Source organism: Oncorhynchus mykiss, chromosome 14 (assembly GCF_057628025.1).
Source record: "Oncorhynchus mykiss isolate SJ-2025 chromosome 14, ASM5762802v1, whole genome shotgun sequence".
Taxonomy (NCBI): Eukaryota; Metazoa; Chordata; class Actinopteri; order Salmoniformes; family Salmonidae; genus Oncorhynchus; species Oncorhynchus mykiss.
In genome coordinates this window covers 10167501-10189805 of record NC_143035.1, presented here as the reverse complement: position 1 = coordinate 10189805, position 22305 = coordinate 10167501, and the positions used below count along the sequence as shown (strand labels likewise).

General features: G+C 42.2%; 1 protein-coding gene across 3 annotated transcripts in view; it reads left to right on the top strand.

Moving 5' to 3' along the window:
* The window catches only part of LOC110488756 (fibroblast growth factor 13), a 197447-nt gene that overhangs the window by 149635 nt on the left and 25507 nt on the right, over nucleotides 1-22305 (top strand). For 2 of the 3 annotated variants that reach the window (XM_036942897.2, XM_036942900.2), the window contains 2 exons: nucleotides 12209-12319; nucleotides 21125-21228. In XM_036942897.2, the coding sequence (XP_036798792.1) occupies nucleotides 12209-12319; nucleotides 21125-21228 (215 nt within the window). Of the gene's footprint in view, nucleotides 1-6074; nucleotides 7087-12208; nucleotides 12320-21124; nucleotides 21229-22305 lie in introns of those variants that run through there. The other variant, XM_036942899.2, reaches the window with a different exon arrangement.

The window sequence follows — 22305 nt, the reverse complement described above, 5'->3', positions numbered from 1 at the left end:
TGCATTTCAGTGGAAAGTGGACAGGGCCTGCATAACCATTTTACCCGGCACATTAAAGGATCGTTTTACATCCATGTTGCTGTAATATGAGAGGAAACTATTCTCTGCTCTAGGCAGGAAGTACATTCTCTACGAGCAATTTCGACCCCTTTTCTTCATTTTCGACTCAGAGAGCCTGCAGCAGTTTAGTGTCAACACTCCAAACCAACAAGACCTCCAAATGCATCTTTAATGAGTATTTCAGAGCGTCATAATGGCATGTCACTAATGCCCGTCTGTTAATGATCTTCTTCTCCATCTTCTGCCGGCCCCGCCTTGACGCTTTCTCCGTCTACGCCTTTGACAGTTCTTTGAATTATCTGGTTTAAACTTTTGTAGCATCTCCTTGCTTTCAATCCAAAATCTGTCGGCTATTGTTCGTATTGAGGACACTTTTCTTGGCTTCAGTTATGCATAGAAGCAAGACTTTTCCCTTGAGGAAATCTGCGTCGGGTAGGCTGTGCTTCTCCTTTCCAAGTGTTCCTGTACATTGTCTTCCGTTTGTTTGACTTCTAGGGACATAGCCTACTTTCTGATGTACTTGATGTGGAATATGCCCCATATCGCGAGTATACGAATATCCTATTTACTTTGTGTTTTGCTGCATGATCTGTGGCGGAACAAGGGTGTTATTGACAGAGGCGCACAACCTGGCGCTGGAGCTGTCCATGGTGTTGAAGGAAGATGGCCTGGGCGATAGAAGTGCTGTAGAACTCTATCATACAGAACTTGTCTTGAGGTCAAACGCTTATTATATTTAGTTGATGTGTAGCCTAGGATGTATAATAGCATACTTGCTAAAAACTGATGCATAGAATTCAAAATGTAACTTTTTGGTGCATATCAATGGTAGTAAATATATCGGTAATATGTTTGTTTTTTTAACGATGTTGAAAGATGATCTATTTTGATCGCACTGGTTAATGTTAATGGTAGTTCAAGTTTGAAAATGTAGCCTATAACCTACAGTACCTTTTACTGTTAAATATGTCGGCTATCGGCATACTCTGGAGCCTTGAGTGTTTCCAGAAACCGGCTTTTATTATTGTCTATTCCCTCTATGATTGTATATAGATGCCTAATTGAGATGATTGGGTAATAGTCTATTTCTTTGTAATTGAAGCAACAGTTTCGTCCTCATTTTTCTTTGTATTTTTTAAATATGGTCTTTGGTGTCCGTGTGTGGCAGTGTATGCAGTAGAGCCTAATGTACAACGCTATTGATCTGTGAATCATATCAGATGTAAAGTTTGTGTACGGCAGCTTCAGATCTGGACTGTAGGTGGCGCCCATGTGGAGGCTTTGATTTCCGATGTGAAGCACGGAGAGGAAACAGAGGGAGGGGAGGCTGAGGAGAAGTAGACTACTGCTGTTTCTGCAGGGAGTTGTTGACAGTAGCCTTGTCAGTGAGGGGGTGCTGTCTCAATACAGACGTTTGATCTTGCAGTTGATGCAATAACAGGACATGACTCCTGTCCTGTCATAGCCTACTGTCTTGTCGTGAGAGAGTTTGTTCGATCGCTTGTCATCCAAAATAGTAGCCTATCAGTTTCACAAGAGTTGCGAGCGATTTATGATTTTACGTAGGCAAGTAAAATGTAGATGACTGTGTTCAGTTGCTCTCGTGTTTATCCTCAACATCGTTGTCATCCTCATATTTTTCATTGTAAATAACCTATCATGCCAGATCAACAGAAGTTGAAGTGCCCCTCAGTGCAAGGCAAACTGGCAGAGGCCACACTGCCATGGCAACGCGTTGGTGAAAAATGTGGGGGTGCGAGCTTCCTGTTGTTGCCAAACGCTCATCTCCTCGCCCTGCTCTAAGGACAGACAGACAGGATGTGGAATATTGTTGATGGATCAGTCTCTGCTCGAGTCTAATTGATTCCATCACCCAGTGTTGTTGTTTTCTGCCAGTGGCTGCATTCAGGGTTTTCTTCACCTGACCAAGTGTGTCGGGGGCAGAGTTATAGCCCAATCCATCTCCAACTTTGTCAGGGCTTTGCCCACACTCCAAGTCATTGGTCACTGTATCTCGCACTTGAGCACCATGGTCATGTTTGTTTGGGTCTCTTCCACACAGTCCTGCCTGGCTAGTGGAGCAGTCAGTGTTGTTGTCCAAGGTACTGCAGTGGAGCTTGCACTTGCAGGTCCCGTTCTTATCTCATACACATGGTTTAAAGTGCTATAATTATTGCAGGAACCATTGTTAATTGCACAATTACTGATCACAATGACTGACCACAACCACACAACTACTGACCACATAGCTACTGACCACAACTATTGACCACAACCACACAACTACTAACCACAACTACTGACCACAACCACTGACCATAACTGACCACAACCACACAACTACTAACCACAACTACTGACCATAACTACTGAACCACACAACTACGGAACCACACAAATACTGACCACACAACTACTGAACCACAAGCACACATCTACTGACCACAAGCACACAACTAATGACCACAACTACAGACCACAACTACTGACCAGAAACACACAGCTACTGACCACAAACAAAAAACTACTGACCTCTCAACTACACAACCACACAACTACTGACAACCCAACTACTGAACCACAACCTACTGAACCAAACAAAAACAAAAAACTACTGACCACACAGCTACTAACCACAGCTACTGACCACAACCACACAGATACTGACCACAACTACTGACTACAACGACTGACCACAACCACGCGACTACTGACCACAATTACTGACCAGAAACACACAACTACTGACCAAAAACACACAACTACTGAATCCACACAACTACTGACCACACAACTACTGACTACAACTACTGACCACATCCTACTGAACCAAACAACTACTGACCACATCCACACAATTATTGACCATAACTACTAAAGCACACAACTACTGAAACACACAACTACTGACTAGACAACTACTGAACCACACAACTACTGAACCACAACCACACAGCTACTGACTACACAACTACTGAACCACACAACTACTGAACCACAACCACACAGCTACTGACCACAACCACACAACTACTGACCACAAACACACAATTACTGACCACAACCACACAACTACGGACCACAACCACTGACCATAACTGACCACAACCACACAGCTACTAACCACACAACTACTGACCACAACCACACAACTACTGACCACAACTACTGACCACAACCACACAACTACTGACCACAACTACTGAACCACACAACTACTGAATCCACACAACTACTGACCACACAACTACTGACTACAACTACTGACCACATCCTACTGAACCAAACAACTACTGACCACATCCACACAATTATTGACCATAACTACTAAAGCACACAACTACTGAAACACACAACTACTGACTAGACAACTACTGAACCACACAACTACTGAACCACAACCACACAGCTACTGACTACACAACTACTGAACCACACAACTACTGACCACAACCACACAACTACTGACCACAACTACTGACCACAACCACACAACTACTGACCACAACTACTGAACCACACAACTACTGAATCCACACAACTACTGACCACACAACTACTGACTACAACTACTGACCACATCCTACTGAACCAAACAACTACTGACCACATCCACACAATTATTGACCATAACTACTAAAGCACACAACTACTGAAACACACAACTACTGACTAGACAACTACTGAACCACACAACTACTGAACCACAACCACACAGCTACTGACTACACAACTACTGAACCACACAACTACTGAACCACAACCACACAACTACTGACCACAAACACACAATTACTGACCACAACCACACAACTACGGACCACAACCACTGACCATAACTGACCACAACCACACAGCTACTAACCACACAACTACTGACCACAACCACACAACTACTGACCACAACTACTGACCACAACCACACAACTACTGACCACAACTACTGAACCACACAACTACTGAACCACACAAATACTGACCACACATCTACTGAAACACAAGCACACATCTACTGACCACAAGCACACAACTAATGACTACAACGACTGACCACAACTACAGACCACAACTACTGACCAGAAACACACAGCTACTAACCACAAACAAAAAACTACTGACCTCTCAACTACTGAACCACTCAACTACACAACCGCACAACTACTGACCACACAACTACTGAACCAAACAAATACTGACCACAACCACTCGACTACTGACCACAACTACTGAACCACACAACTACTGACCACACAACTACTGAACCACAACCACACATCTACTAACCACAAAACGACTGACCACAAACAAAAAACTACTGACCACACAGCTACTAACCACAAAACGACTGACCACAAACAAAAAACTACTGACCACACAGCTACTAACCACAACCACACAGATACTGACCACAACTACTGACTACAATGACTGACCACAACCACACAACTAATGACCACAACTACTGACCAGAATTACTGACCAGAAACACACAACTACTGACCACAAACACACAACTATTGAATCCACACAACTACTGACCACACAACTACTGACTACAACTACTGACCACATCCTACTGAATCAAACAACTACTGACCACAACTACTAAAGCACACAACTACTGACTACACAACTACTGAACCACACAACCACTGACCACAACCACACAACTACTGACCACAAACACACAACTACTGACTACAACTACTGACCACAACCACAAAACTACTGCCCACAACTACTGTCCACAACTACAGACCACAACCTAAAAAGGACTGACCACAACTACTGACCACTACATACCACAACCACACAACTACTGACCACAATACAATGACTGACCAAAACAAATGACCATAACTACTGACCACAACTACTGACCACAACTATTGACCACGGCCACACAACTACTGACCACAACTACTGAGACAAACAACTAATGTCCACAACAACACAACAACTGAGCACAACTACCCAACTACTGACCACAACCACACAACTACTGACCACAACTACTGACCACAACCACACAACTGCTGACCACACAACAACTGAACCACACTATTGACCACAATTACTGACCACAACAACACAATTACTGACCACTACTACTGCTCTGGTCTGCACTAGCTCTGGTCCAGCTTTGGTCCTGGGCATAGCTAGCTAGCTCTGGTTCGCATTAGCAAGGGTCTAGCTTTGGTCCGCACCACAAAGTATTACTTAATGTGCATACATTTACATATAATACCCACCAACAATAATTTTAACTCTTGAAACGTTCAAGCTAGAGACACTAAACTAACTTTAACTTGTTCCGGCTATCCTAACTGCCAATTCTTTAAAATCTTTACCAACTTTAACTATATATATTTGCATTGATTTGCAGAAAATAACTGACCAACAGTAACTTTTAAACCTTAATAGCTAGAGATATCAAACCAATATTCTCAGGTTAAGGCTATTCTAACTTCAAATTCTAAAATAACTTGTATCAACTGTAACTATATAAATGTGCAAAAATAACCCACCAAGGGTAACTCTTGAATCTTTTAAGAGACACCAAAACAATGTTCACATGTTCAGGCATTCCTATCCAATCAATCAATCAGCCAGTCAGCCAATATAACCCGTCGCTACCATTACTACTGCAGTCACTACCACTACTATAACTTATTTCAAAACAAGAAGTACTTGAAAAAATGTAGCAATACACCAAATTGTCTTCAGAAAATGTACTTTTGTAGTTGTATATTGACAATGCATGATAAGGAAGCTGTGTTTTGTATTAATTAGGGTAGACTGTGATTTACTGCAAGTGATATCATTTCATCTGAAAAATATATATGAATCTTTTGTATGACAACTTTTTTAATGAATCTTTCGTATGTTTAATGGTTAGGCGTAATTGGCATACTCATTGAATGGTTATTGAATAAATGAAGGGACAGAGTGAGAGAGGGTACCAGAATCTTACGCCCCCACGCCAGTTCTGCGCCTGGGTAGTATGCTCCCTCAGAGCACAGCAGTATAGCCGAGACTGTACCATGCACTAGGGTCTGATTCTGCATTTGAATGAAGAGCTTTATTTCATTAACTATTGTCACCACGCTTGAACAAGAGAGGAAAAACTAACGGAATCTCCATAATACCTAGTCTCTCTCACCTCACCCGTCGCTACATATTAAACAGGTTTAGTACCAGCAGGGTTTTGCCAGTGACGAGGGAGATTAATTTACCAAAAAGAGAAGAGAAAAAAACATCAGCATTGGAATGTTTCTCTCTGTGTTCTCTAACAGGTGTTTTTCTGTCTGCGCATTTAGCGCCGTTCAAGACCACCTGCCTCTGCGCCACTCTTGATGTGCACGGTCCATGCTTTTGTGGGATGGTTCAAACCGGCTTTTTAGGGGAACAATGCTGCGCGTATTTAGTTATGATGCTGAGGAAATGACACAGTTGGAGGATCAATACCTCGCGCTCTGGTAAACTATATGTGCTGCATGAGAGTGGAACTTATTTTTTCCGGAGATAAGATGCACCATTACCAAGCTACCCCCAACAAAACCATCAGACAAATTATACATTTACAGAACATATAATTGCCAGCATTTTGAAGAAGAGTGGAGGTACTTTTTTATGCACCGACTGCATTTTTTAAATGCAGAATGTCATGTTTTTTGCACAATTAACGAATAATAACTGCGCTTTGCATTTGAGGACTATTTGGATGACCACTGCGCCTTGAGTAAGATTTTAAAGTAGAAGTCCTACGGTCGGGAGGAAGAGGTAGAGGCGAAACATTTTTTTATAGTTTCCTCGGGAAACCCGTCAAACTGGCCATGGCTGCAGCGATAGCCAGCTCCCTTATTCGGCAGAAAAGGCAGGCGAGGGAGCGGGAGAAATCTAATGCCTGCCGCTGCGTTAGCAGCCCGAATAAGACAAAGCAATGCGAGAACAAACCCAGTCGGTTGTCTATGTTCTCTCGGGTCAAACTCTTCGGCTCCAAGAAGAGGAGACGGAGGCGACCAGGTCTGGTTTGGATATACTTTCATTAGACCATCACAATCAAAATCCATATGTTTGATTATTGTTGCCATTTCTTTGTTTCATCACTTTCACCAACTCTGCTCTGTGCACCAAATATTAGGGGAACTGGGCAAACGAAGTGGCTATATAGGATAACAGTACAATTATTAGATTTGAGAGATATATATAAACCTTTAGAGCCCAGCAAAGACAGTGAGTAAGTATCCTATAGATATGTGTTTTTGTTCATTTAGTTGGATTTATGACATTTCAGACTGTACTTAACGACCTAAGGCAGGATTCCCCAACTGGCGGCCTGCCACCACTGATTTTAATTGGCCCCCCAAGTTTTCTAGTCTTTTTTTAAATTGTTGGACATAATTATTTTAAACCTTGCATACATTTGTATAGGATCACGTGTCTCTCTATTATGTGTGGGAATAATTTTGAACAGATTTCCAAAATTAAAATCACTTGGAGCTGATTTGCTGGTGTTTTTCCAGTCTTTTATGTATTAGTAAAATATTATATCCTGTTTGGGCTTCTTGCCGTCAATTTGCAGTCTACAAATTATATGTAATTATGTTCCGGACCCCTGACCATCAGCTCAGGAAACAACCGGCCTGTGGCTGAATCTAGTTGATGATCCCTGACCTAAAGGATATGCTATATTGGTGTTTCATACCTCAATGTCTGCTCATGTAATCCCAGGTGGACCAGGACAATGGAGCCAGCTAAGCAGGTTTAATGCATAACAAAAGTCCACTGGGTTTGTGGTCTTTACATATCATTACCATTCTTCTGTCTATTGTGATGAATCCACAATGAGCAAGCTTCAAAAAGCCTCTAAAGGGCTATGCAGATATATTGCTTTGAAGTACTATAATGGGACACAGGGTGTACAGTAAACACCCAGCATTTGAAGTACTATAATGGGACACAGGGTGTACAGTAAACACCCAGCATTTGAAGTACTATAATGGGACACAGGGTGTACAGTAAACACCCAGCATTTGAAGTACTATAATGGGACACAGGGTGTACAGTAAACACCCAGCATTTGAAGTACTATAATGGGACACAGGGTGTACAGTAAACACCCAGCATTTGAAGTACTATAATGGGACACAGGGTGTACAGTAAACACCCAGCATTTGAAGTACTATAATGGGACACAGGGTGTACAGTAAACACCCAGCATTTGAAGTACTATAATGGGACACAGGGTGTACAGTAAACACCCAGCATTTGAAGTACTATAATGGGACACAGGGTGTACAGTAAACACCCAGCATTTGAAGTACTATAATGGGACACAGGGTGTACAGTAAACACCCAGCATTTGAAGTACTATAATGGGACACAGGGTGTACAGTAAACACCCAGCATTTGAAGTTTAACACATTTTCATTGTGTATTACACTTTCTATTTTGGGATTTTAAAACGGAGGGGGGGGGGGATCCAGGGACATTTCCTGTACAGCCAATGCAGTATAGTGGATGTACTTCAAAGCAGTGCTCTAACCGAAAACAGATAAGGAATCCCAAGGGAGCTCTAAGAGTCCCTGAGTGGCCCATGCAGTCTATTTCTCAGAGGCCCGATTAATATAGTAATGAAGGCTTAGCACCCACTGCAGCTTACAGCACCTAGCCACAGCCAGGGAGCCACGCAATAGTCAGACAAACCTCAGTCTGCGTTTGACCATTAGCTTCTAACATCTCCTAACATTAGCTGGGCTTTTGATCATGGGGCTCCTAACATCTCCTAACATTAGCCTTGCTAGATCCCAGCCCTACCGTATGGCTGGTTCTCTGTGATGTTTACATGGCTACTTGAACCTGGCTCCTGGTTAATGAGCACCGCCAAGGTTTGTTGAGCGTGACTCAGCCCTGTACTTTCAGACCTAAACGAGCTCCAGTTAATTCCTCTCCCATCAAGTTCACAGGCTGTTTTCTAAGTGCATTAGGGAGGTGGGAGTGGAGGAGGGTGCGTCGCTACGGAGCCGGGGCTAAGCTACCCTGCAGTGTTTCATCAGAACTGGACACACACCATGATACCACCCAGTACCCTCTATCATCACCCCTCATCCCCACCCTGAGGTGGGATGGGAAGTCGGAAAGGGACGAGGACAGGCAGTGTGTGGCTTACGTAACACATGTGGAGCCTCAGCGGCAGCAGAGGTTTTAGCGTGTTTGGGTGTGAGAGGAGGTCCCTGAGCATGTCTCCTGGTAGAAAAGGCAGCGCACTGAATTCACCTTATGGTGCCTTTCCCTGTCTCTGATACATACTGTACCTTTGTGGATGTGTGTTTTGGAGGTAGCATGGACATTTTCAAATAAATAAGTCTTCTAAGCATTCTCCTCCTCCAATCCCCACATATGCATTCAATGCTAACATTGAAGAACATGCCTTATTACATGAAACCAGATGGCTACAGTACACAGCATCACACTCAGATTACTTAGGAAAAATAGACTGACATTTTGGTGAAAAACCCTGCCTTTGAAAAGGACGTCAGCCTCCTCCTGTATTGGTCTTGAAAGGTTCAGATAATAGGGAGCTAGCGGTGCTAAAAAAATAGTCAAAGCATGTGTATCGGCCAGGCGGTAACCTTTGTGAGGGTAGAAATGGCAGGATTGAAAGGTAAGGCAGGTGAATGGGTGAATGAAATGTGTGGTAAACCACAGTAAAGGACACTCCTCTAGGGACAGGGACATGGAAAAAGTAAAATGTCAAGATTGTGTAATCATTAACACGCCAGTTCCAGGTTTATTAACTAATGATATTGGTAATCTAATTGGCTAGTAGAATTTGTACTTTTTAAGAGTGTGCTCTAAGTTGTCCAGGAACATTTACTTCGATGGCATAGACCAGGGGTACCAAGACTTTAGTTACATAGGATCTACTTTCTAACGCGGTCCACCCCCCTCGGCAGTATTAAATATAATTTCACCATATTGATTGGATGATTTGTACTGCATGCTGTCAGCAAGCTTTGCATAGTCTGGGTTATACCTACTGATTGCTAGCCTCAAGCAGGTGTCCAGAGTGGACCGGTATTTTGACTTGATGAGTCCATTGATGCGCCCAGTCATGGCTGGTGCTCCGTCTGTAGTTAAGGACACAAGTTTGTAAATGAGTAACTGAGTGCTATTAATAGAGTCCTTGAATGCCACAAAAATGTCCTCCCCCTCAAGTTTTTCCTTTCAGCGATGTGATTTTGAGCAGCTCCTCTTTGGCAGTCATATCTTCAAACACCATTCTGATGAAAATGCACAACTGAGATGGGTCGATCACGTCTGTCGACTCGTCAAATCGAAGTGAAAAGAACATGCGCTCGTTTGTCTTTTTTAAGATGCTCCCTCAAATCCTCATCCATCATTTCACAGCGCTGTATAACAGTATTTCTGGATAGCTGAGCATTCTTAACAGCGGAAATGATTTCTGATTTATTTTTAAATCATCAAACAATGATTCTGCTGCATTTAAAAATGTCTATTTTACCATTTCGGTTTATTGTGCTTTGCTAGTATATGACGCAGTTGTGGCTGCCTTTGATTTTGATTTGGGCCTTCGATCGATTGCTGGGCAGTTAGTTGAGACTTCAACTCTTTTACTTTTCTCATACGTAGTTCACTTTTAGCTGGAAAGTCACTTTCATATTTCTTGTGAACCGTTTTGAAATGCCTCTCGACATTTCCCTTCTTAGCAAGAGCTACGTTTGAATGGCAGATCGGACACACACATTTTGAATTTGTTGTGGTGAAAAAATGATCTTCCTCCCACTCACTGTGAAAGTGGTAGATTTTCGGTTTCTTGCTGCTTGGTCCAGCAGTCATAATGTATTAAAAACGTTCACCGCAACTTCATAGAAAAAAAAGTTGAAAAAAACAACTACCACTGGAACAACAAATAATATTCTGTTACAGGTCTGTTACAGGTCTCGCAAGCGTGGAAATGTAAACGTACTAACTTCAGACGGTTGCTATGGTAGCGACAGTTGGGGAAAAAACATCTAGCAACTATAGTGCCGCGGGTTCGTCCAATTTGATGTCAATCAAGCAGTTAAAAAAAATATTTTGTCTGTGTAGTAATATTCGAGAAAGAAGGTAACCGGTAAGCAAAACATACAGTGCATCAGAACTGTGGACCCCATTATTTTTAAGCAGACTTGATGGTAATGCTGTGAATTGCCAAAATATATATTTTTAGTGGAAACATTTTGAGAACTTTTATGCAGTCTACTAGAAAGAAGTTTGCGATCGAGGATCGTCGTCCTGGGCACCAATGGCATAGATAGACAGACATTATTTTCCACTACACCAGAAAATAAAGATGCATACCCCAATTCTTAAAACATGGCATTTTTGCTAGGGAACACACAAACATCATATAGACAGTTGACATTTAAGCAATGCTTATCCTAGATCATTATTTACTCTAACTCTTAAACACATATTCTTATTTTAGTCCTCTCCGGTGTAGCCACATTCCCCTTTGGAATAAACCAATACTTCCTTTGTAGTCTCTCTAGTCAGGAACTGTTTGCTCATACACCAGTATCCATGGCTAGAACTTATAGATGTCAGCAGGGATGTGTTTGCACTGGTCTCTTGAGCCTTTGGAGAGCTGAGAATGTGGCTATGCTGGGTCTATTGGGAGCAGAACTGGGGGACTGGTTAGTTACTGTAGTCTACAGCTTAGCGTGCCAGGCTTCTTCTATAGGATAGGATCTCTTGTTATAAGATACATGGCTGGTGGATGGGTAAATAAGGCATAAATAAGGCATCTTGATAACAGAAGTTACATCAGCATCTTGATAGCAGAACTTAGATCAGCATCTTGATAACAGAACTTACATCAGCATCTTGATAACAGAATTTACATCAGCATCTTGATAGCTGAATTTACATCAGCATCTTGATAACAGAATTTACATCAGCATCTTGATACCAGAATTTACATCAGCATCTTGATAACAGAACTTAGATCAGCATCTTGATAACAGAATTTACATCAGCATCTTGATGCAACTTTGATGCAAAATCAGAGCCTGTTTCCAATCTCACACTCCCCCTCTCTTCCCCTCCCTGTTTTCCCTCCCCCTCTCTCTCCTCCCCTCAGAACCCCAGTTGAAGGGGATCGTGACGAAGCTGTACAGTCGACAGGGCTTCCACCTGCAGCTGCAAGCAGATGGCACCATCGACGGGACGAAGGAGGAGGACAATGGCTACAGTAAGTCTCCTCTCCTCCGTGCCACCAGGGATGTGTATTCATTAGGGCACACCATAGCAAAACATTTTGCAACGCAAACTGAAAAACAAGCATTTCTTATTGGACAAGTTCCTTCCTTTTATTTATTTTTTGGTGGTGTCAAATTTAATACAAACCTATCAATCTAACTAGCCCATCTTCTCACCATCCTGTTTCTCTGTACATATAAACACTGTCAACGGGAAGTTACTGTGCATCAACACACAGTAAAGAGTGCTACGACACAATACATCAAGGAGACACTTCCTTGCTGATTCAGTTTCAAAGAAGAAGCACAGCTTTGATCTGTACACTGCATACTGTACTAAGTCGTTGCTGACATTCTTTCTAGCTCGGATCACATTTGAGATCTCTCCCTTGCTACAGATATTTACTGCGTATCTCCTCGCTCGCTCATACAGATATACTTATTTAGTTCAGTCTATTTGTATCCCTAATCGGAATTAGAATTCCTAAGGCTTTCCAAATCCTTTGAGATTTCAACTGAACAATAGCAAAGAAAGTGGTTGATGGCAATAATATGGAGCATTAGATTGTGCTTAGGCAGACTGATAGTATTATGGCCTCAGTACAGTTGATTGGCTTTTTTTAATCTCTTACATACCTCCTTTAGTAACAGCAGGTTTTCTGTAATCCACACAGTATTGATAATTCACTATCATTAATCCCACTGCTCAGGGTGCCCTGATTTTCTATGGGCAGATTAAAGTAGAGATTGATAGTTAAAAAAATACAGCATGCATTCAACAGGCCCAAACACAATCCAATGCAAGTGGATAGATATAAATTAGATAGACAAGACGGATGGATATTTGAGGGCTCTGCGCATGGGATCCCTTTGTTTTCTGTGCAGGCTGTTAGAGATGCACTCATCCTGATTGCCACATAGTGACTATTGACTGACAGCTGCTCATGCTCTGTTATGCCAGGACTGTTATTGCTGGCAACAGTATTGGATTTCCAATAATTTTATGTCATTAGGTAGGTCTCCATCCAATTGGTGACATATATTCATGTGAATATTCTCAAATCTGCATAAAAACGATCAAATCTGCACAGTAAACAAGAGGTGTGTTTCCATCAAATTAATTTGTTATGGATTAAAGGCTGTGCGTGATGTTTTAGTGCACGTAAAGAATAACTTGTGCTGTTAAATTCCCATGTACCGAATAAAGAATTTATGTCAAATGGGTTTCCATCGCATTTTTAACTCTATTGGTTGTTTTGTCAATAAGAAAATGGCTTTATATAGCCAATGTGCCTACTCTGGTCCTGGCATGTGCACTCTAGCCAACAGCTCTCAGATACAGTGATGAGATTATTATGGATAATGGCGAGATCATTTTTATTTGTCAAACTGCAGCCAGGCATGGATCATCCTGTCACCAGAACAAGACCCTCAATATTTATTGGAAAGGAGCATCAAGCTCATCGCCATGCACTTTCACAACCCTGTGAAGTTCATCCTAATTTATCTGTGGCCTAATAAACTGCATGCTTTCCCGAGTCGTAATGGGAGGACCACACAACATATAATCGCTTCACTCTAAGTTTACGTCATAGGATGGTTATTATATCAATATTTGCGCGAAAAGCCATTTCCACCGCCATTTCTCACATAACTTTTACAGACGCAAAAAGATCCCACCTTGTCTTGCGTATTTTGCTTTGACATTTGGAAAGTTTACCGACAAATTTGCTGTTTGAAAGGTTGGATGGAAACTTGGTTATTATGACACTTCTCAGTACAAAAACAAACATTAAGATAAGAGGTCACTAGCTATGTTTCCATTAACTTGTCCAGAGATTTTTTTGTCCATATTTAGAGAGTTTGCATAGAACAAATATATTAGATAATTTCCCGCTATGGTGTGTTTCCATCTAACAATCTTGTGTCGATAAAAACAGATGGACATAACAACATCACACCTAAAAAAATAAAAAAATAATCAAAAACCCAGTGTCGAATAAAAATGTAGTGGTTGAAGTGTTTCCATGACCCAATTATCCCAATTTGCATTAATAAATAGGTTACAGCCTGTACGCCCTCCCACCTATCGGTGTCATGTCTCAAGTAGCCCGCTAAAGCCTGCAGAAAAATTGGCTGGTGAAACCTGTATCCAGCCAACCAGAAAAACAAGGCGAAACAATTCAGCCATTCTTGAAAGTCAGGAAAGGGATCCTGGAAAGAAACATTATTTTTCTAGTTGAAAAATAGATTTCGAAGAGTGGAACATTATAGTTACGTGTTGACGTCCTGTGCCCCGTGTGTACCTTAAACATTATTCAACAATACATTTAAGTTTCGATTATAATTTTGTCGCAATAAAGAAAGCTTGACAAAATAAAAATCCATCCCTGTCAAACGGATTAAAAAAAAATGTTTTCGATCTTTAGATAATGTCTCCTATATCTGCCGTTGCCATTACACGTGTTGCAACGCTTTTTGGGCGACGTTGCTTTTGTCAAGTAAACCTGGGTCAATGGAAACCTGCCTACTGACAGCTGTTGTTATAGGAACACAGTCCTACCCTGTCTTGATAACCGCTTTACCAGAGTTGCCTTGGCAGAGTGTTAGGTAGACTATTACCAGTCCCAGAGCGCCATGCCCTCACTGAGTTGGCGCGACTCGGGAGCTTCCCGCTCGGCACCCGTGCCTCAGATGGCGCCATGTGGTTTGTCGTCAGGGCACTGATGTCATACAGTACCTGCCGCTGCCTGCATCACCATCACCCCGACACTAAACGACTGTCGCATTGTGGGAGACTGTAAATTAGCCCCGACTATATTAAATTAGTCACTTAAACCAGATGACACTTCTATCCCACAAATTAACACCCCTTCTGTGCAGCCTGCCTGTCAGCCGCAGCAATAAATGACTCGGTAATCGTCTGGTTTTAATATGTTGCCTTCTCTGGAGGAGAGAGGGAGGAGAGATGAAGGAGATATGAATAAAATAGAAGGGAGAGAGCTGGTTTATAGAAGAGAGACCAAACACAACACAATCACTGGAGGCACAACACATATCCACTCCCTTTTCTCGTAGTGCTAGTGAGATAGAGCCATTAACAGTTACCTATTGATATAAGTTATGTAACAATTGGCATGCTTTTCCCAACCAAAACAGTTACATTTGGGAGAGACAAATTATAGAGCCTGGTCGAATAGGAAGGGGAGAAAAGGGAAGCCGTTTGCACCCGTCCAAAAATAGAGTTGTTAGGCGCTGGGTGCTCTTGTCTCCATGGTGACGGCAGCATAGTCCTCTTGGGTGCTACTGGTGTCTTGTGATGGTGGGGAGGACCTACTCAAACGCACGCACACCCACAAGTCTTCTAACATTGCTGCGGTAGCACCCTTATGAATATACAGCAGTGTTGGTTGATGTTTACCAAATTCAGAGCAGTCCAATTTTTTTGCTTTACCTGAGCAGGCAATTTTTGAGCCATAGAATTATTCGACATATCAAAATAATATTACTAATCAGGCAGCCCTCATTAAAGGCAAATTAATAACAAGTGTTGAGTCAATAAATCCCTCCTACATGAAAACAATGTTTTTATACATTGTAGCACAAGTTTTTAGCTCTTTATGATCTGAACATTATGCTAAATACCACCCATGCACACTAATTTGTTTCCAAAGGGACTCTGATTCATGACATTCTTAAAGGCAATTCACCCACCCCTTTCTCCTCACTGTCACAACAATGAGTTAAAGAGACAGACCCTAATCTTGTATAATAACAGCCAAAGAACACTGCTCAATCAATCGGGTTATACCCTTCAGCCAAGATTCACACACATCGATCTAATTGGCTAATTAATGACCAGGGCTTGGGAGGCGAAGCCTGTGTCGTCAGGTAGATTTGAATCTGTTGGTCCCTTTCTCTGTACGTTGAGACCAGAACAGTAATGTTAATGCTGATGATCTGAGCTCTGCCCGTTGAGCCTGGGTTCAGTAGCACTGCCTTGTTCCTTCATGATCATCTCCTATGGAGAATGGTTCTCGGACATGCGGTACAGAAACAGAAGGTTTGAAGTAGAACAATACAATAAAATGTATTTAAAAATAAAGTAGTTACAGTCTCCTATGAGGACCGAGCATGTCTCTTTCGCTTATGTTCATGTTGAAGGAGGTTACAACCCACTGACTTAGAAACATGTACTTCATGCTCAGGTTAGTGTGTTTTTGTAAATGGGATTTTCAAACCTAAAGGTCAGTGGGAATCTGAAAGTTTGTCACTGTGTCAGCCACTGCCGACCAATGACAGAGCAAAAAGAGTCATATTGATGGCCATGTCCGTCAGTGGTTACGATAAGACAGAGAACAGGCTAGAGGTCATGGTGAGGTAATGAGTCTGTGTGTGCGCGTGCGTGTTTTTCTGTATGTGTGTGTGGTGCGGGTACTCAGCCCTGGCCCGCTCTCTTCTCTAGCACCTCGGTTGTTATGTGAGGTAGAAGTAATTGAGTTTCGCCTCTCGAAAAATCCCTGGCGGCTGATTGGCTGGTAATCCCCCTGAAATGAAGTTTACCGCAGCTTTGTCTGTGTCGTGGGTACGGGTCTCAGCACGCAGCGAACAGACAAAGAGAGAGAAAAGGACAGAGAGGAGAGAGAGAAACACATTAAGTGGATATATTCATGTAGTCAGATGAGAGAGAGAGAGAGAGAGAGAGAGAGAGCGAGAGAGAGAGAGATTGGGACTGGAAGAGGGAGTATTACTAAGTGGAAGGATCCCCTCGTGCTGCAGGGAGATGAGCTGTAGCAGGAATGGGGTCACCTATACAATGAGCAATGTTCCCTCTAATTGTTTTGGGCACTGAGCAAATTTCAGGTCTGCTGAGCTCAAACTTCAAGGTTGTGAAAAATCTGTGCGACTTCCATTGCGCGTTTACTGTGAATACTGAGGCTGTACCTGCTTTAAGTTATAGCTTTAACAGTGGCCATGTAGGCTACTGTGGCTTTTTGACCATAATGTTGGCCTACCAGAGTGGCTTATCATAAAAAATAATGGAGAAAAATGCTTCCCATAACATTTTAACATGGAAATAGCTGTTCTATCATTCAGCCTACAGTAGCAGCCAATGTGTGGTGTGCAATGCCTATACATTCCATGAGACTTTTGAAAAAAAACATGCAGGGCTTGACATCAACCTGTTTCTTCACTTGTCCTTCAGACAAGTAAGTGGCTAAACATGTTATGTTGTTTGATGCAAGAAACCACTTTACAAAAGAAAATGCATTATTATTCCCATACCATTATTACAGAGAATCAGACAAATTATGCTACCTTCTGCCTTTTGGCTACCTAGCTTATTCAAGCCTGTCTCGAAATACAACACTGCCCCTTTAAGGCAAAAAAAAAGCTCTTTACCTAACTTGCTTTTCAAATATGGCTAAAAATGTACATGTTTTGTGCTCTTGTAGGAAGCAATCACGCCCCTATTTCTGACTACAAATGATCTATAACTAGGCTAATAACTCACTAACTAGCAAAGGATAGGAACAGAATGTGCACGTGGCTACATGAAGCTCTTGCTATTATCTCAAAACAAGCACATCTACTCACAACCACAGCTGTAAACACAGTCCAGTTCAAAGTAAATAGCACAGATCCATATATTGTAATGGTCTATTTGCATATAGGCTTACTGCAGCTCTGATTGGTTATGCCACACTGGTCTGTGTAGAGTTGTGCACAATAGAATCCTACTCCGATGTAGTCTGTCAACATCTCTTACAACATCTCTTGCATAGTTCGTTTTGTTTCAGTATGTTGCGTTGAAAGGTGCTAATATTGTGTTGATTCGATCACAATTGCCAAAGTAAAGGGAAACGTTGATAGTGTTAACTAATCGGGAAAACTCTGGAAAGTTAAGTGAAGTACAATCTCGTGCTTCTCTCAGTGGGCTGATATTTCTTCTGAGCTCTGTGCCGCAGTCTCAGGCTACTGCACGCCTGCGCACGCTCGCAGCTTAGAGGGAACATCACACAAAAAAAAACACTTTAGCTACATCAACTAAACTAACATGCATATACAATCCACAAAGTACTTCCTACCACAATCATGTACAGTAAGTGTACGCCCACCTATGTGAAAGCCAGCTACACCACACAGAGACTCTGAAAATAGCAGTAAGTAACATAGCTAGCTGATCCCAGATCAGTTATCTCTGTGTAGAAGGCAGCAGATGTGGCTCAGGTTGGAGGGCTCTGGTGGGTCTGCTGGAGCTCTGGGAGGCAGGGAGGGAAGGATGAAGGGAGGAGAGGAAGGTGGAGAGATAAAGGTAGGAGATGAGATGAGAGATGGAGGGAAGAGAGGAGAGATATGGAGGAAATAGAGGAGGAGAAATCGAGGTGTATTCATGGCATCAACCTAAAGTACCACCTGCACAGTGTTTATGTCACATGGTAGAGCACTGACCAGGTTCTTAGAATCTGGGTTGACCAGGCAGTGTGAAATAGAGGTGGACAAAGAAATCTATTTTCATACATTCATTTTTATGTCATTACTTTCTCTATAAATCATTTCAATTGAGTTTATAGCATCAATCCATATTTGTTTTCAAGTTACCCCTACTTTGCCTTCACTTCTCAGTTCTTCTATGTCCATTATTTGACTTTAAAAACCACACTAATTAAAATCGCAGAACAAACATGCAAACCAAACCAAAGAAAACGAAAGGGGTATAGGAAGCAACACAGTCCAGCAGGCAGGCATCCATATTATTTTCTCAGAACAACCACATTAACGTTGTGCTCTCGCCAAACGTATCAGCTACAAACTCTCTGCAAATCCACCGTGCCTCCAGACTGCATTACTTCCTGTGGGCGGTTGCCTAGAACACAAAAAAAGAGGGAGGTTTAAAGAGCCACTGAACACGCCGATTGGCACGTGTGTTTTTCTGTTGCTCATTAGAAAAACGTGATTTCAGTCTTGGAGGTGTGTTTCCTGACCGATTCCACGTTTGGTTAACGATGTTTGTCCCCCATGAGACACTGTAGAAAAGGAAGCCTATTTCACTTCCTGAAAATCCTCAGAATAAATCTAAGATAACTCAAGAAATCTGTAATGATTGAGATTTTTGCCAAATTTTGTTTTAGTTGCACAATTTTACATCTAACTAAGGTGTTTGGTGCAGTATATGTCAAGTAGAAAAAAGTGTAATTCCATTTTGCATTGATTAAAGATCTCCCACTTCATGTTGCTAATCATGGAGTCTCTGACTGTAGTCCCAACAACAATAAGCTACTCGTATGAAACGTGTGGAGGCTATATGGTATGTCTTTTTCCGAGGCGCACGTAATGAAAAAATTATACACTCGCAAGTATTTCAATACTAACATCCTTTCGGATATTAAAATATAAAGATGTAAAAAAGTTCCCATCCCGAGTCTAAATCCCGTCACACAGAGATGTGCCCGTCTCTATCCCATAGCACAGATTGACCCTGCTCTCTGTTACTAGAGGGTTGTGGCAGCATGGCAGCACTGTGCACAATTAATGCCAGGCAGGACAGAAGAGGAGAGAGTTTTTGTTTTAAGCATTGTGTAACCTTTTTAAGACTACCTCTTTTGCCTCTCTCACCCACTGCTCACGCTATGAAAACTCCCTCTCTTCCGGAGTTCAAGTGCAGTCCTCTGTGGTGGCGGGCTGCCTCTCTATCCCTTGGCATACGAATGCAGTGTTGCCAGGGGAGATTGTCAGGTTCCTGGCTAGCTCGGTGACAGTAGGACAAAGGTGGGAGCGGGTTTGGCATATGAGGACAGAGCCGGGCTGAGGGAGGTCTCTCTTTAGCCTGCTAAGCTAAGCGTTACTGTAGCTAACTCTATTAAGTGGACTGGGGTAGAGTGAAAGGATGTGGTTGGCATGAATAGCGGGGGCAGGAGTCTTAGCTTTACATTGTTTTCTACTTAGATTAGCTCTGCTCCTATGATGGCGACACTGTGTTACCTGCTGCGGTTTACAACATAGTCTCAGTATTCCATCTAAATATATGACTGAGACATGATTTTGCTAAATAGTATCCATTGGTGGATAAACAGTGTGCCTACAATATTCTTCACAAGTTAGACTTTTTCCCTCCATTTGTTGACAAGATTGTCAACAAATGTAATGTAACTCTCTCTTTCCCAGTAGGTCCCTCGAGTCCTGTGGACAATATTTAATAGATATTGTCACGCTGATATAAATGATTCGGGAGACAGACGCAGGAATGCATATTTATTTTTATTTTTATTGTACCCAAATTACGACGTGTCGTGTAAAGGCACAGGGACAAAGACCAAACAAATACTATAAAAAAACACAGGGCTGAAACCCAAACAAAAGAGCGAGGAGTACCTCGAATAAATAACCCACGTGCACAATGATTAACACACGGAACGAGACTGTAATCATCTGCACAATCCACAAGGGCACGAAAGTCCAAAACACACAGCACAGGTATTCACATGCACCAACGGACATTGGAACAATAATCGACTGACCAATGGAAACCAAAGGGCAATTATATACAAATGCAATCAGTGGGAATAGGGGCCAGGTGTGCGTAATGAAAGTTCCAGAGGGATCCGTGACAGATATCTTAAAAAAGCTTTGCTTTTCCTTAGGGTGCTTTTTTTAATTATTTTAGTTTTTAATTGTTATTCTTTTTAAAAATAATTTTATGTTCGTTGTGAAGTAAATATTTCAGTTTTTATTTGTTTTAGCATTGCATTCCATGTCAGAAATGTGCTATATAAATCAAGCTTGATTCTCTTCCCCAGCCATATTCAACCTCATTCCAGTGGGGCTTCGAGTGGTGGCCATCCAGGGAGTTCAGACCAAGCTCTACCTGGCCATGAACAGCGAGGGCTTCCTGTACACATCAGTAAGTCTCTCAAACACACATTCTCACAGCAGTGCTAACCTCTCCTGCTTTCCCTGGTAGAACACAGGGGCTCCATATTGGTCAGCTTGCAGCAAATGTCTCAATCCCTTTCCTAACCTCACAATCATTAAGAACTACCTCCAAGAAATATTGCTTCCTTCATTTCTCCCTGTTACTTTCTGGCACAAACCCATTTGCAGTGCATAGTCAATACTACATCATCGCAGTGCATGCAGAATACTCCCACCATCATGACATGTTTCCAAGCAGATGTCCCCAGTTGTTTACCATCTGTGCCCCAGCCATGCCTCTCTCACCAGGTGGCTAGAGTGGGTGTGCAAGCCCAGCTGGCAGCATGATTTGTTGTGGCGGAGGTGATGAGTGTGTGTATGCCTGCTAATGTAAGAATGTGAGTGTGTGTAGGTTTACAGGCATACAGATGATGGGTGTACACTGGTAGTGATGAGGGCATAAGAGGTGTGTGTGTGTGTGTGTGTGTGTGTGTGTGTGTGTGTGCGCGAGCGAGCGCGTTGGGGTGGGGTGGGGTGGTTGTGCCCTGTGCTTATGTTACCATAGTACTGTGGTGGTTAATTTCTTTACTATCAAATGAGGAGAGACATACTTATCACACAAGTCAGAGTTATACTTAAACTAAATCTTGAATCACTTATTAATAAGGAGCAGGTCAATACAACACACACACATAAAGTGAAATGATTTTGAGTGCTCTATGATAATGATGGCTGGTCTCGTTGAGAGCCCCGAGACAAAAGTACAAAGGTCTTTTATAGCCAAGATACACCCCTTTCAACCCATATAGAATGGGTCACAAGGTTAAGTTCTGTATGAAAGATACCTATGATACATAGCAGACAGTATCTGCTGTGTCAACAGTTTTCATTGTATAGAGACCAGTGTCTGTCCCTCCGACTCCAAACTGGAACCATCTCTCCCTGGTACCATATAGAACAGAAACATTAACTCATGCTCTGGAATGCTCTTTTTTAAATCTTCTGTCAGTGTTATCTCCCAGAGGCCCATCCTCAGTAGAACACACACACAATAGTTAAGAATACT